At 45.1% G+C, this 16,606-nt stretch overlaps 1 protein-coding gene across 2 annotated transcripts; it reads left to right on the top strand.

The window, feature by feature from the left end:
- Window positions 1-8,289: 8,289 nt before the first annotated feature.
- On the top strand, window positions 8,290-15,940 carry NDUFAF3 (NADH:ubiquinone oxidoreductase complex assembly factor 3). Of its 2 annotated transcripts, XM_035106833.2 has the most exons (6): window positions 8,290-8,464; window positions 10,175-10,367; window positions 10,646-10,712; window positions 13,783-13,883; window positions 14,813-14,915; window positions 15,690-15,940. In XM_035106833.2, the coding sequence occupies exons 1-5, from the start codon at window positions 8,388-8,390 to the stop codon at window positions 14,903-14,905; spliced, it is 531 nt and encodes a 176-aa protein (XP_034962724.1). In that variant the 5' UTR covers window positions 8,290-8,387; the 3' UTR covers window positions 14,906-14,915; window positions 15,690-15,940. The 2 variants fall into 2 exon arrangements, with proteins under 2 accessions (XP_034962724.1, XP_034962723.1); XM_035106832.2 differs by lacking the exon at window positions 15,690-15,940 and having other exon boundaries at window positions 14,813-15,269.
- The last annotated feature ends 666 nt before the right edge of the window (window positions 15,941-16,606 follow it).

Below are 16,606 nucleotides of genomic sequence, written 5' to 3'. Positions count from 1 at the left end.
GTTGCTTGCTCCGCCTCAAGTGCAACTCTTTCTTTCTTTCTTTCTTTCTTTCTTTCTTTCTTTCTTTCTTTCTTTCTTTCTTTCTTTCTTTCTTTCTTTCTTTCTTTCTTTCTTTCTTTCTTTCTCTCTCTCTCTCTCTCTCTCTCTCTCTCTCTCTCTCTCTCTCTCTCTCTCTCTCTCTCTCTCTCTCTCTCTCTCTCTCTCTCTCTCTCTCTCTCTCCCCTTCCTTCCTTCCTTCCTTCCTTCCTTCCTTCCTTCCTTCCTTCCTTTCCGGGGTGAGCTCCAGAGTAGGACAGACACTCAGACACGCGCGCAAACACACTCCGTCCCCAAGACTTCTGGCACTTCCTGCATACCTACCTGTGTCAAAAGTTGTCTTGTGCCCAAGTTCTTCTGATACAAACCAATCCAAGAAGCACCGCGCCCCCCTCCCCCGAAATAATAACTGGAATCGCAAACCATTTGCTAGTTGCTCGTGGTTGTGTGGTGGTTGTCAAGACTAGGGACTGGGTTCAAATCCACACTCGGCCACGAAGGTCAATGGGTGGGGCTCGGTTGGACCTCTTTCTCAGCCTAACCTACCCCACAGGGTTGTTGTGAATATAAAACAGAGCGGGAGAATAATGAAAGGCACCGTATAAATTGTAATAATAATTGAAAATCGTAATGGTAAGGCCTGCCGTGCTTCGGAGCAAACCTCAGACAGTTTGTGCCAGAGGATTATGCCTCTGTCTGTCAGGTTACAATGTTATGTCCCTGTGACTGAGAGTGAGCCCCGTTGAACTCAGCAGGACTCGCTTCTCTGGAGGCATACACAGGATCGCCGCAGTGTTAGTCACTTTGCCATGCAGTGGGAGTAAGCTGGAGCAAGAGAAAATGGTAACAAATGTATTAAAAGGCCTTATTTAAGACACAGTCCTATCCACACACCAGGAAGTACGGCCCACTGAGCAGTGTCTGTTCCTGGGAATGGTAGTTCACCTCTTACAGAGCTATGGTTCCCAGCACCCTTAGCAAACTACATTTCCCAGGATTCTTTGCGGAAAGCCATGTCCTTTAAATGCATGGCAGCCATAGCTGCCAAGTTTTCGCTTTTCTCGCGAGGAAGCCTATTCAGCATAAGGGAAAATCCCTGTAAAAAAGGGATAACTTGGCAGCTATGATGGCAGCCTGTGACTGTGGCTGTCGGTGTGCAAAGTCAAATGGCAAATTCAAGTTCAAGGGCACGGTCTGGCCTGGACATTGGGCTCGGCTGCTTTCGTCAAGCTGGTGTATAGGTTACTGGGCTGTGGTTGCCTCAGTTTGTGACCAGCTCCTAGCGGTGTGTCCCGTCCCCTCCCACCACCGCCCAATTTATTATCCCTTTGGTGTCTGGGGTGCCATACGATCCTTATTCCACGCAATGGTTTCCTTCTTCCACATCCCTGGGTTTCAGACATCGCAGCTGCAGGGAATCGGAGCAGGCACAACAAAACAGAGCTCCCCGCTCTCACAAACACACACACACCCATCCATACTGAATACAATACAGCAGACCCCAAATAAATTAGCGGAGGGGGTGGGGTGGGGGGCTCTGGTTAATTGCAGCTCCTGGTTGTAGGTGGGGCAGTTCGGCAACAAAGCCTGTATGTGGGGGGGGGGGGGGCGCGGGGAGAAGAGGCGGAGACGAGAGGCGCCGAAGTGACTTCAGCGCCCAGATGAGGCCAGATGGCTTCAAACGATGCCAAGTGGGGGAACAGAAGGCCTGCGCGTCCTTCCCACCCTATTAACATAGAGAAGGAGGGAACCCAAGACCCTCTCCAAGCAGCTTATCGGGGTTGGGTTTCACCTGTAGCTCTGACTCAACATGCAGGTGTGCAGGCTGCTGCCTCCCCACCCGATCAGAGATTTGTTTTGGGGTTGTTGTTTTTAAGCCTGCAAGAGGGATTAAACAGCAAACCTGGGAGATGTGTGTCCTCATCATCAACATCAAGCGATACCATGTTATCACTTGAGCTGTTCTCCCTGCGCAAAAAAATCCCACTGGGAAGGAATATTCTTGCTTGTGTACTTCCCAGGTCTTGAAGCCCGAACACCCCATTGCCCACTTTTATGTACCTATATGGCTTAGAGAGGCAAATAATTAAGCAGCATATAAATGTGTTAAAACAAAACAAACAAACAACAACAACAACATATAATAATAATAATAATAATAATAATAATAATAATAATAATAATAATAATAATAGGGTTTGAGGACAGTTCACAAAGTTGCTTGTGTGGGGGGTACTAAAATCGTATGTTGCCAAATTAGTGTTTTATGTTGTGCCTTCCTTTTTAAAAAATTGGGCACTGCTCCTTTTCAAGGTCCTTATTTCATTATTCATTTCTAAGTATCCTAATAACCGTGCCCTTCAGTTTAAAGCAAAACTTCTAGCGCCGACAGGGTGGCTTATTCCTGATGCAGTTAGACTACAACTCCCATGATTCCGGACCATGGATCAAGCTGGGGCTGATGGGAACTGGAGTCCAACAGCACCTGGAGGGGACCCGGTTGGATATCTCTGTTCTAGAGGGGGACTAACAGTACAGAAATTAAAACAATTTCAAAACAGCAACACAAAAATTACAAAAAAAAATGGCTACTAACCAACTGTGCAGGATACTGTATACAGATAGCAGGTAAAGGTAAAGGGACCCCTGACCATTAGGTCCAGTCGTGACCGACTCTGGGGTTGCGCGCTCATCTTGCATTATTGGCCGAGGGAGCTGGCGTATAGCTTCCAGGTCATGTGGCCAGCATGACAAAGCCGCTTCTGGCAAACCAGAGCAGCACATGGAAACGCTGTTTACCTTCCCGCTGTAGCGGTTCCTATTTATCTACTTGCATTTTGACATGCTTTCGAACTGCTAGGTTGGCAGGAGCTGGGACCAAGCAACGGGAGCTCACCCCGTCACAGGGATTCGAACCGCTGACCTTCTGATCAGCAAGCCCTAGGCTCAGTGGTTTAACCACAGCGCCACCTGGGTCCCTCACAGATAGCAGGAGCCATGTTTAAATCTGAAAACAGATGAAAGGGTATTTCCCCACGTTAGGCATTCAGTGTGAAAGTGCTGTGCTTCGTGTACTTGATTTTTTTTTTACAGGGCATCTGCACATCGGCAACATCAAGTCATCCTGTAACTCTCCTGTGATTCTTCTGTCTTTTTTTGGGCTGTGGTTTTTTAAAAGCACAGAAAAATAGAGCGATCTCCATAGGTGTTAGGTGCCTTTACCATTACTCTCCTGTCTCAAACTGCATAGGGCAGCAGCTGGTGGGTGGCCCTCTAGATCAGGCATAGGCAAACTGCGGCCCTCCAGATCTTTTGGGACTACAACTCCCATGATCCCTAGCTAACAGGACCAGTGGTCAGGGATGATGGGAACTGTAGTCCCAAAACATATGGAGGGCCAAGTTTGCCTATGGCTGCTCTAGATATTGTTGGACTCCAACTCCCATCAGCACCAGTCAGCATGACCCCTGGTCAGGGATGATGGGAGTTGGTAGTCCGGCAACTTCTGGAGAGCTACAGGTCCCCTACCACAGGGGTGGCCAACTCTCAAGAAGTCTGGTGACTTCTGTTTCAGTGTATCTGAAGAAGTGTGCATGCACACAAAAGCTCATACCAATGACAAACTTAGTTGGTCTCTAAGGTGCTACTGGAAGGAATTTTTTATTTTTATTTTTGTTTTGACTACGTCAGACCAACACGGCTACCTACCTGTAACTAACAACTCCCAAGAGACTGCGATCTACTCACAGAGTTAAAAACTGGCAGTAATCTACCCCTTTTTTTAGGGGTTTGGGTCAAAGTTGTTGAGATTTTTTAAGGAAGGCCCATTTCTAAGGGGTTCAGGTCAAAGTTGTTGAGCATTTTTGAGACAGGTGGAAAACCCCGTTTTTTTGGGGGGGGGGGGTGAAGAGCTAAACTTTTGAGCCTTTTGGGGCAGGGCCAAAGTTGTTGAGCTTCTTTGGGGGGAGCCAGTGATCTACCAGAGATCTACCACAGACGTCCAGTGATCTACCACTAGATTGCGATCTGCCTGTTGGATGTGCCTGCCCTACCGCATACGGCTTTAACCAGAACTTCAAATTGTACTCGGATCTTACAGCTGTTTGTGTTTTAGTATTACCAAAAAAACAAATTCAGCAGTTCTGACAAATCATTGTGGCTACTGGCTGGGGGGGTAAGGGCAAGCAGGAAGCATCATTGGGGTCAAAGAGAGATTGCAGTTGGCCCTCGAACCTTCAGTTGTTTCTCCCTGTTTTGATCTTCTGATGCTAGGAACGTCCCCGCAAACACGAGATCACACACAGGTGGGTTTCAGAGTCGGAACAGACATAGATTCAGGTGGGAGGGGGAAGGCTTTAGGAGGAATTGGCTCTGGTGAGGGGCTCTGTCTTGTCTCCGGGACACATGCAAGTTCACGGGCTTGAATTTCTTGCCCACCCCTCCCCTTTGCTGATACCTGGCACCTCCCCTGCCCCTCGAAACATACCCTTTGGCACCTGTTTTCCCTCCCCTCCTTCCAACTTGAGCCAGAATGGCTGGAAAACACCGGTCTTTGGGGACATTGGGGTATTTCCACAAGCACCTGCATGTTAATTGGTGAGATACCAGCAGATTTCCCCACCCTGCCCAGTGGCAGATGGGCAGGATCATATTTGCCAAACCGCAAGGGAATGGCATCCTTTTGCCACCCTAGGGCTAAGAACAGACTCTGTGAGTGTGTGGCTACGTGCGTCTTGCCATTAATCAAAGGCACCAAGCCAAATATAACCCAAAATGTGTCAAATTAATAGCCAGAGTCCTGTTTGCTTGTGCGGCAGGTGATTCCATTAAAACATCAAACCTAGAGAGACATTTTTCATCTTCACATATACTGTACAGTATATGGAACCATAGAATTGTAGAGTTGGGAAGGATCCCAAAAATCACAGCTAAATGATCTCTGGCAGAATGGCCACCCAACCTTTGTTTAGATACCTTCAGTGTCAAATAGCTCATTAAATTTAATATAATTTTAAAGATAATTTCCCCAAGTTTAATGATCTGTTTTTCAAAATGGCATTTTACATGTGAGTAAAACAACCAGAAGCATCACATGCAAGATAACTCAGAACATCTCTATTCCACCTCCCTAAAATTCAGATAAAGACCTCTCCAAGAAAACAGACAATAGGTTAATGACCCTTCATTGTATTGGTAGTTCTGCTTTCTCATTCGCTGAACTGACAATTAATTTTATGCTAGGAGCAAGATCGGTTGTGCGTGTTACATTGGTCACAAAACACATACTCCACCCAAATAAAAAAAATCTACGTAGTTTAACTTTATTCTCTTCTTTGAGTTTCTTAGCATTAAGAAAGTGTGGTTGGACGCTACCCCAAATGTGTTTTCATGTATATCATTTGAACCTCTTTTAGGATTGCAATAATAAGCAGAGGATGGGTGGACATCTGCCATGGATGCTTTAACTGAGATTCCGACATTGCCGGGGGTTGGACTAGATGACCCTCTGGGTCCCTTCCAACTCTATGATTCTGATTCTTCCTGAGAGTTTCATAATTATTATGCCTATTATGCAATCAATGTAGGGGATATTAGAAAGTTTCACAAAAAGAGATGGGTCCCTGCTCCCCAGAAGTTCACAATCTGAAAGGCAAGTCAAACAAGCTATTGCTTTTAACAGAAACATAATATATGTCTTGATATATTTGGGCTAATTATCAGTAGACTTCAACTTTGGTATGTTTTAGGAAAGTGTAGAATTTGTATTTCTCCACTATGCCCCACTTTTTCTTGAAGCATGAGCAGTAGAAACGCCTCCCAACGTCCTCTCAGATGCATGATAATAATAATAATAATAATAATAATAATAATAATAATAATAATAATTTATTTATTTATACCCCACCCATCTGGCTGGGCTTCCCCAGCCACTCTGGGCGGCTTCCAACAGAACATTAAAATACAATAATCTATTAAACATTAAAAGCTTCCCTAAACAGGGCTGCCTTCAGATGTCTCCTAAAAGTCTGGTAGTTGTTTTCCTCTTTGACACCTGGTGAGAGGGCGTTCCACAGGACGTGTGCCACTACCGAGAAGGCCCTCTGCTTGGTTCCCTGTAACTCAGCTTCTCGCAGTGAGGGAACTGCCAGAAGGCCCCCGGCGCTGGATCTCAGTGTCCGGGCAGAACGATGGGGGTGGAGATGCTCCTTCAGGTATACTGGACTGAAACATAAAAAAACATGCACATCCAGACTGCCTCTCCTTAGCTAGACTGACTAGGTGGGCATACATAGAGCAGGCAAGAGGAACCTTTCTGACTCTTAAGTACCACTTCCTGATCAGGATCTCCATCACAGACCAAATGTGACAGGTGGTCAACATCCCATCAGACTTATTAGGGAAGAGGGGGAGAAGCCAGTTCCGCTGTAATTCTAAAGTGAGGGTGAGGAGACTGAAACTCCCAAAGACCTTTGAGAGCATTTGGAAGTCTTCACAGACCACACCAAGATTGGGTTTAAGATTCCCACCTCCCTCGTTATGCTTTATCTTGTTGCAATCTTACAAGCGGGGAAACTCACCAAAGCCTTGGGGAGTCTCCATCTCTAAGATCGCAGCAAGATGGGGCTTTAAAGGGAAGGAGAGAGACTTCTCCGCTTCCTTTTTAGTGCTGAGTTTGGGTGCACCCACAGAGCTCCCGAAAGAGTTTCCTCTCCCTTCATACGTGAAGGGGTGTGTGTGATTCTGCTCAGCGCCAATTCCTGCAGCGCTTTGAAGGTTCCTGGCAAACCAGCAGTTTGTCGGGGGCTTTGCAGACTGTTTCTATTGTCATATTTCATGTTGCTTTATTGTTTTGTGAAGCGCCTCGGGCGTTATTTGGAACGGAAGGCAGCATACAATTGGTTTTAAGTAGTAGTGCAAAATAAAACCAGCCGCCTGTCAGCATGGTCATATGTGATAGGCGTTGGAGTCCAGGATTAGAAGGTCCCTAGGTCTCCTCCTCTATTTTATAGGGATGAAACAGAAAGCTGGTTTTTCTTAGATGCGCCATGCTTTGGCTTGTAATGCAGACTTGAACCCTCAAAGACTAAACCATAGAATCATGGAGATGGAAGGGGCCGCAAGGCTCATCCAGCCCAACCCCCTGAAATACAGGAATCTCAACTAAAATAAAATAAAAAACGAAGAGAAGACAATTTTTATGTATGGTAAAGCCGAAACCCCTTACTCAGAGTAAACCCCATGGGCCTTATATCTGCATAGGAGTGTGGTTTCTGTCTAATAAAGTGACTATCAACTCGCTCGCAAAGACTGTGGCATCATAGAATTGTAGAGTTGGAAGGGGTCCCTCGGGTCATCTAGACCAACCCGCTGCAATCCAGGAATCTTTTGCCCAACAGAGGTTGCATGATGCCTCCTGTTCATTGATCCTCCCACCTGGAAAGGAAAAAAATTGTGAGCCTATTATACTTCTGGTCCCATCACCTTCTGGCAAATAGAAGGGGAAGAAATGGAGGCAGTGAGAGATTTTACTTTCTTGGGCTCCTTGATCACTGCAGATGGTGACAGCAGTCACGAAATTAAAAGACGCCTGATTCTTGAGAGAAAAGCAATGACAAATCTAGACAGCATATTAAAAAGCAGAGACATCACCTTGCCAACAAAGGTCCATACTGTATAGTTAAAGCTATGGTTTTCCCCAGTACAGTAGTGATGTATGGAAGTGAGAGCTGGACCATGAAGAAGGCTGATCGCCTAAGGATTGATGCTTTTGAATTATGGTGTTGGAGGAGACTCTTGAGAGTCCCATGGACTGCAAGAAGATCAAACCTATCCATCCTGAAGGAAATCAGCCCTGAGTGCTCACTGGAAGGACAGATCCTGAAGCTGAGGCTCCAATAGTTTGGCCACCTCATGAGAAGAGAAGACTCCCTGGAAAAGATGGAAAAGATGTTGGGAAAGATGGAGGGCACTAGGAGAAGGGGACGACAGAGGACGAGACGGTTGGACAGTGTCATAGAAGCCACCAACATGACCAAACTGCGGGAGGCAGTGCAAGACAGGAGTGCCTGGCGTGCTATGGTCCATGGAGTCACGAAAAGTCGGACACGACTGAACGACTAAACAACATTACTGTATACACTTGTCACCATCTAGTGGCGATTTTCCGCAGCGCAGTTTTATATCACCGGCTGTGCTCTCTCTCCCTCCCTTCCTTCCCACCAGGCAACCTCCGGCTCCTCCTCTTCTGGGTCCGCTTGCCGGAGTTCCGCTGGCGTCGCTCTGGGTCAGGCGCGCGCTTTCTTGCTTTGCAAAGGGCGCCGCGGTTTGCGCCGCTTCTTCCTCCTCCACGAATGGCTCCGCTCAGGCTGCTTGGGCCAGCGCTGGGCTGGAGGCTCGCTACTGCTGCGAGGCCCGTCTATCTCAGCAGGTAAGCTGCAACGGCAAGCGGGATCTACACCTATGACCGTGACCTGTGGTTCGGGGCTGCCCGCCTCCTTCGCCGTGACTTGGGTTTCGTGCCAAGCAGAAAGAAATCCAACTGGTCAAGCCTATCCCTTCACAGCATCTTCGGGTGGGGGGCAGGGGGGAACTAAAGCTGCTGAGTTTCCGCCTGGCGTGAAGCTTTTAACTGCACCGCTTTCCTGCCAGTAAGAAAAAACTGAGCAAGGAAGCAAGCCCTACTTCTTAATGTTTTATGTTAGTGAGCCTTGAAGTGGGGTGTCTTGGGACGCAGCGGTCACCATCTCTGACCATTGGCTGGGACCTTTTGCCCGTTCTGCACTTTCACCACCCTGGTGACTTCCGGATGTTTTGTTTTAATTTTAAACAAAGTAATTATAATAAATAAAAGTGTGCACCCCACTCCCACCCTTCAGACCACTCCACCCAACTTCCCAAAATTTCAACACCTCTTGTGATGGTTTGACCCCTTTCCTTTTTAGCAATACAAATACTATAAATTCCTTCCATATCTCCTCAAAGTAATTTCTCCTCCCTATTCCCCATCTTACCTTGATAGCACACATTGATTTATCATTAATAGCCATATCCCACACCTCTTTGAACTATTTTTCCGTTTTATATTCATCCTAGCCTTTCCAGATGTTTTGGACTACAACTCCCATCAGGCTGCCTGAGCTTGGTCTAGCTTATGTTTAATAATAATGATGATGACGATGATGATGTGCCCTTAAGTACGTGCAGAGTATATTTTTAATCTGCACGATTAATTTCTGAAACCACTGAGTTGCTGTGTCCAGCTCAAGCATACCCATGAGTGCTATGTTTGGAAGCCAAGAGCAAGAACAGGAATATTTCTGCAAAGCAGCTGCTTTTAACCAAGCTTTTGAAATGGGATGACTTCTGTATTGTTATGATCTTGTGTTCTGTAAGCCTTCTTGAGTTCCCTTCTTGAAATAAGGTGGGGTATATGCTTTTCAAGTACCGTAAATAAAAACGTGGGAAGGGGCCCAAAACATTCAGCAACTGACTTTACTACATTTAAAACATTTAGCAACTGACTTTTGGTTAGCCCCAGCCACTCTGGGTGGCTTCCAATATATATAAAAACATAATAGAACGTCAAACGTTTAAATCTTCCCGATACAGGTGTCTTCTAAAAGTTGTGTATTTCTTTACCTCCTTGGCATCTGACTGGAGGGTGTTCCACATAGAAGGCACCATTGCCAAGAAGGCCCTCTTGCCCGATTCCCTGTAGCTTCACTTCTCGCAGTGAGGGAACTGCTAGAAGACCCTCGGAGCTGGACCTCAGTGTCCAGGCTGAATGATAAGGGTGGAGATGCACTTAAACAGGGCTGAGGCCGTTTAAGGCTTTTAAAAGACAACGCCAACACTTTGAATTGTGCTCGGAAACATATAATTTTATTGAAACTTTTCAGCGTGCAAGGAAAACCAAACTAATCCAAATAAAGAGGAAAAGGGGAAACAAAAAAGAAAAGAAAACGAGAGACAGCGGGAGGGAAGAGAGAGAGCTTAACCCTTATATCGCACAGGAGGTGTACCCTCTGAGCTCTCGCCTCCTCCCAGCAGTGATCCTGAGCAGTGATCCTGTGATTTAGTGATCCCGTGATTTAGAAACAGTTTCCAAGTGCCGCCTTCTCCATACCTCCACCTCCAGGCCACCCCAGCGAGGCCACCGCCTGACACCTTCAGATGACGAGCTCTACCAGAAGACCACCATCCAGCGCTTGGAGAAGGAATCCGAAGACATGATGTTCATAGAAGGCTACAATGAACGAGGATTCACCGTCAGCAGCAACAAGGTGGTGGGGCCTTGCGCAGTCTTGCCACGAGCCATCCTACAGTGGAACGTGAGTTTGGGGGTGGGGTGGGGTCTTTCGATTCCTCAAGTCAACATCCACCCCGATGCTTGGAAATGCGGGCCGTGGTGCTAGGAAGGAGGTTCCCTTATCTGCAGACCCAGCCCAGGGCTGTCAACCTTGGAAGACATCTTTCCAAGTCTTGAGATCCTTTGTTAGATCATTGATGTCACAACCACATCCTGAGCTGTGTAGTGTATTTTTCCTCTTATAAAGTAATTACAGGACTTCCTCTTTTTCTCCCGTCCTTTCCTCTCCTTCCTTTCCAGGTTGGCACACATAAGGACATCACTGCTGAAAGCCTCGTCTTGTTCCGCCTGCTGGAGCCTCGAATAGGTATAAGTGCTCGAATTTCCCTTACGACTGGCATGGAGAACCTCTGGAACCTGCCAATGTTGTTGGATTTTATATCCGATCATCCCCGACTTTTAGCTATGCTGGCTGGGGCTGAGGGGGGAGTTCTTCTGATCCAGCAATATCTAGATGGCCGCAGGTCAGCCAACCCCCACTTACTGTGCTCTTGTAGGGATGGGAAGGAAGCAAATCGCTGGGACGACGGTTTGTGAGCAACCTGGTTGTAATCATCCAGTTTTACACCTGGATATTGCCCCAAAACATGCTTCAAGCTTGTTGCCTGCTCTTCCTCTGAAGAGCAACTTGCCTTGGGTTCCCAGGCGATGTACACAGTCTGCCTGACTTGCCTTGAGCAGTAGACCCCTGGGAAGCCCCAGGAGAGATGGCAGGACTCCTGCAAGGGAGAGGAAGTCCCATTGTGCAGGAAAATGAAGTTTCATTGCACAAATGGAAGCCCTTGCACTAATGGGACTTTTTTTTCAAATTTCATTTATACTTTTCAGATATACACATTTCACTGATTTTACATTCATTTTAACATTTTAAAACTTGACTTCCTTTCCCCCCCTTCTGCGTTTCCTTAAATTTATTTTTATTACCTTCTGCATATCTAAATTAACTTAACTTGCTCATTTATTTATCGTAGATGATATATATGACACACACACACACACACACACACACACTTATATAGCTGCAGGTTATAACAATAATCCTGCCAGTGTTTTTATCTGTTTACAATTTATGTGTAAATATTCAACAAACCATTTCCATTCTTTTATAAAAAGAAGTTTGTTATCTTGATTTCTTATTCTGCCATTTCTGCATATTCCCTAAGTTTTTGTATCCATTCTTCCTTTGCTGCGATAATGGGACAACTTCACTGGGGGGAAAAACCCATCGTGTTTTTATTAAATGATGAAATTAAACTTAAGAGTGGCAAACGGAATTTCCCACCCCTCTCTAAGAAGCTGAGAGCATCTTGCTGCTTTGACTTGTATAATAATTATTTTTTTTAAGTGTTTGGTGTTGGCTTTCATTACTAGGGGGAAAAAACGGCATTAAATCATTTCAGGGAAATTGTTTTTTAAAAAGGGGGGAAATGGAATTGAGACGGCAAATAGATTTCCTAGCAGCTCATCAGAGCCAAATGATGCAGCTGTCCGCTGGCATGCCAGTCACAATGGATCATCTTTGCCTCTCAGAGCCCATACTGTAGGCTCAGGCCCCGAGGCCTATGGCAGGAAGGCTTCTCAAGGACCACAGACTCAGTCATTGGAGAAATAGAAAATAAGTTTATTGCTGGCAGCAATAAGCACAGCGGAATAATTTCGCAAGGCTGAGCATGGGGCATCAGTGCTCTGGATTTATATACACTTTTCAGGCAGCATTAGGCATTACATATTCATATACTGCAGCAAAGTTAAGCCAATAAGCTTGGACACAACCCTGGCTTTGTCCTTATAAGATTACTTCTCCTTTTTCTTGCCAAAGCTTAGCATTTCTGTTATATATCAATATAAGGCACTTCCTTTTTTTAAAAAAATCATTTTTATTAGTTTTCCAATACAAACAGCCAATTAACATATAAGCCTATTCCAATTGAAAACAACAAACTAAAAAAAGGAGCCAAATTGTAGTCCAAATTATTCATTATTATTTTTTCCCCGAGCTTCCCATAGTCTGGATCTCCTGAATAGCATTCTCATGTCTTGTTCCTGCTTCTTCTTGCCGTTCTCCTATTTTCCACATTCCGATTTTACCACTTTAAAGTTCTCCGCCCCTGGCTTTGTGATTCTCAATCATGTCAAAAGTCATATATCCTTACATCCATCAAGTACAGCTTTATTATTTTTCCAACTGTCTATTTACCAGCGCAGCCCCTCCTGACCTCATTCCACTTCCAATCCAGGCTGTTGTCCAAGTCCTCATTTAAGATTTAATGGTGCAGCAACTCCCGTGTTATTAAGTTAAGTTACTCCCATCCAGGCTGTTATCCAAGCTTGATGAAAGGCATACTTTTTGGATCTTGTACTATAAGTAAACTGTATTCCACAGATGTAAAACATTTGACTATCAATTGGCTTTTGGAGACCACACATTCCCCCCTCCTGGGCCCTAGGAGAGGGGCTGCTAGACATCCATTCAGCCTTCTCTCTTGCACTTAATGAAGAAACTCTGCAAACAGCTGCTCTGCATGTTATCCCACATTATTGTCTCAAATCACTACAAAATCAGCCAACAAGCATCTCCTCTTCCTTCGAAACGGAGGAACTCGCATTTTTCTGTGCTGCGTCATTAATGAGCGCCATCTTGTTTCTTCCTTTCTTTATCAAGTCTTTCAAGCCAAATAAGGCCGCGCAGTTGAATATCCAATTATAAATAATCCATCTGTACTCCTCAAAATAAATTAGGTTTCTTAATGAGGCTTTGCAGAAAAACCAATTGTAAGTATTGTGAAGAAAAAAAGATCGTACGATACCTCCTTAATCCAAACACCACGACGAGAATCTCTTTGAAGTTCAAGCCTTGAAGTCCTACCCCCAAATCAGCCCTGAATTACTGAAGTCCTTACCCCCAAATCAGCCCTGAATTACTGGCACGGTTGGGGTCCTATCGTATGGGAGTCAGCCATTTCCCACTGCCGGAAACAGGAAGCCATATAAGGCACTTCCTAGGTACGATGGTAAGTGTTAATAAAGCAAAAAAATCCCCTTTCTTATCAGACATCCTGCTGGGCGACTGTAGAACATCCTGACATCCTGTTGTACAAACGTCTTGTCTTGTGACTATGATGCCCAGAACATTCCTTCTAACAAATTGCAAACTGCAAACACAGCTAAAATATATTGCAAACATCAGCACTAAAGCAAGGCAAGTAAGGCACAGAGAAATGTGACTTTCTAATAAGGCACATTGGCAACAATTAGGCACATTAATGACAACCTCTATTGCCTGCTTGCCACAATACCACTGAAGAATGCTCAGGAGGAAGGTTGAATTGGTGTCCGTTCTAATCGCTTTCTGTGGTTTCATCTGTTGGCTATCCTAGAAATCCTGGTCCTGGGGACGGGAAGCAAGGTGGAGAGGTTGGACCCCGCTATCCTGAAGTTAATGCGTCAGTGTGGGATTGCTGTGGAGGTACAAGATACGGTAAGGCCCAATAATGGGGAAGAGAAGCAAAAGATACCATCTCCTCCCTCAGTTCTAGTGCTTGCTTCATTTGGATCTCTCGCCTTTGTATTTGAAGGCTCTGCATTTAGAATCTGGAGCTGGACAGGATATGCTAGCAGCATGGTGTCGTAGGCTTAGGAATCAGATTTGGACCTAATGTCCCCAGTCCTGCGTGGCAAAGAAATGTTGGCAATATCTGCCAACAACTTAAGGAAGAAGAGTTTGGATCTGATATCCTGCTTTATCACTACCCTAAGGCGTCTCAAAGCGGCTAACATTTTCCTTTCCCTTCCTCCCCCACCACAAACACTCTGTGAGGTGAGTGAGGCTGAGAGACTTCAGAGAAGTGTGACTAGCCCAAGGTCACCCAGCAGCTGCATGTGGAGGAGGGGGGAAGCGAACCCGGTTCACCAGATTACGAGTCCACTGCTCTTAACCACTACACCACACTGAAATTGTATGGAGATTTACTTTATCTGGGGCAAATCTTATCTCCAGAGCTCCTTAGCTGTTTGTTCTTTCCAGCACCAGGTTTCTGGCTGCGAGGCCTCTGGTATATTGGTGTGGGTATTTTTTACCCCTTAAGAGTAGGAACTTCTAGGTATTGATCACTACACTGGTGACATGAGCAGCTTGCTGCAGTGAGATACACTCTCTGTTCATACTGGCTGTTTTTGTTGAGATACACTCTCTTGTTGTTAATTTGCACTCTGCCTTGATCCATTCCCTCCCCAACCCAAACTTCTTCTAGCTCAGTCAGTACAGGCATGAGACTCTTAACTGCAGGGTCATGGGTTTGAGTCCGACATTGGACAGAAGATTCCTGCATTGCAGCGGATTGGGAGATCCCTCACAGTCCCTTCAAACTCTACAGTTCTGATTCTTTTTTCGTCTCATTGCTTTCGCAGCCCAATGCCTGTGCAACATTCAACTTCTTGACAAGTGAGCGGCGTATGACTGCTGCCGGCCTTATCCCACCTCCCGGTGTAACACGTGGCTGAATCTCTGAGGGTAAGATCCAGGGGAAGGAAGAGTTCTTGGCAGGGCAGAGAAAGGGACGCTGTTGTAATGCCCGCCATGTTCTTCGTTGCTGCGTTTGAAGGACCTGTTTGAAGGACCTGTTTGAAAGCAACACAAGCCTTTATGCCCCAAGGCGTATCTCTCAACGTGTATGAATGAGTGACAAGTCTTTTTTTAAAAAATACAAGCACCCCAGCATGGCTAATTCTAGAGACAGCTTACTTAACACTCACTTTTGGGATGGGGCCCTGGGGTCCAGAAATGTAAAAAAAAAAAAGAGAACCGCCTTCAGTTTCATCCACATGCTAAATTAATTAACTTCATGCGGCAACCTGGATTTGAAGATAGAGAGGCAGTCTTTCTTGTGGGGAAAAAATCTAGCACTGTGGAGTTTGCACATTAGATCAGCTGATAAATGGAGATTGTTAGTTTCCTATATTGCGGTCTAGATACTATACTACCAATGAGTGCTGGATATAGCAAGATTTTCAATTATAGCACTCCTCAGTGTCTTATTATGGTCTGCCTGCTTTGAGGGCTACAGACTCCCTCCCCAAATAGTTGGAAGGAATAATTGGATATTCACACAAAAAACAAAACCCTGCAATAATTGAAAAGTAGAAGTTCAGGAACTTAGGAAAGAATGGAAACAGGGAATTAGAATGTATTGTGCAACCTAAGCAATAGAAAATATATTGGAATATATGCAGAATCTTACTTAGATTTGAGATCGATTCAGCAAAAATTGGCATTTTGGATATACAGGTACTGGACTCCACAACTACTCTACAAGAAGGTGCTGTCTAACTCAGATGGACATTTGAAGTGTATTGCTGGAAATATCTGCTTAAGGCATGATATGGGATTGTCCAATGCAACTGGACTTTCTGAAGTGGTTGTATGTAACAAGTTTCCATTAGCAAAATCCTTGATATTCATGGATGTTCATGTACTTTTAAATTATGTTCCAGTTGTATGGGATTAAAGCAGGACAACAAAAATTGATTTTGCAAGCCTTTAGAGAGTCACCGAGTGATTTATACTTCAAGCCTGGAAGGGTAAATACTCACCACCTATTACACAGTTGTCTGAATCCCTTGCTACATCTGAACATACTTTCTAGAAACATCAATTTCATTTGATATATGCTACCGAACCAACCAAGTGGATATCCAGTCTCTATATAAATCACAGCAGATGTAATTGATGCAGGCCGACAGGTGTTCCTCCTCCTTTTTGTCTCCCCTCCCCCCCTTAATAATCTTGCAATAAAAATCAGTAAGAACGAACACAGGACAAGCCAATGACAAAACTTTGGCGATATGGATGGCATCCTTGAGCGAAGTGTGTAATCTTAGCATTTGAGCGTGGACTAGCCCAGAGTGGCGAAGATCCAGAATATACTTGAAACAGAATAACCTGGAACTATATGTGTGTGTGTGTGTGTTTCCCAGTCTGTATAAAGGGATAAGGACCCAGCTGTTATGTGACTCTTTTAAGAAGCAGCTTCTACTGTCTTTTATGGGTTGGAAATTTCTGCTCAAAGGGAAGAAATGGCCATCTTCAAGCCCTGTTGTGTAGGCTTTGAGCCAGCCACCCAGCCTCTCCTCACATTGTGTGCTTTAATAATAATAATATTAATAATAATAATTTATTTATACCCAGCCACTCTGGGCGGCTTT

This window comes from Zootoca vivipara, chromosome 2, assembly GCF_963506605.1.
Source record: "Zootoca vivipara chromosome 2, rZooViv1.1, whole genome shotgun sequence".
Taxonomy (NCBI): domain Eukaryota; kingdom Metazoa; phylum Chordata; class Lepidosauria; order Squamata; family Lacertidae; genus Zootoca; species Zootoca vivipara.
Note: the sequence above shows the minus strand (reverse complement) of the source record. Positions and strands in the feature narration are given on the sequence as shown.

Coding starts and splice junctions, on each gene's coding strand:
- NDUFAF3 (XM_035106833.2), top strand. CDS start 8,388: ATGGCTCCGCTCAGGCTGCTTGGGCCAGCGCTGGGCTGGAGGCTCGCT. Junction 10,713..13,782: donor CCTGCTGGAGCCTCGAATAG/GTATAAGTGCTC, acceptor TGGCTATCCTAG/AAATCCTGGTCCTGGGGACG. Junction 13,884..14,812: donor CTGTGGAGGTACAAGATACG/GTAAGGCCCAAT, acceptor TTGCTTTCGCAG/CCCAATGCCTGTGCAACATT.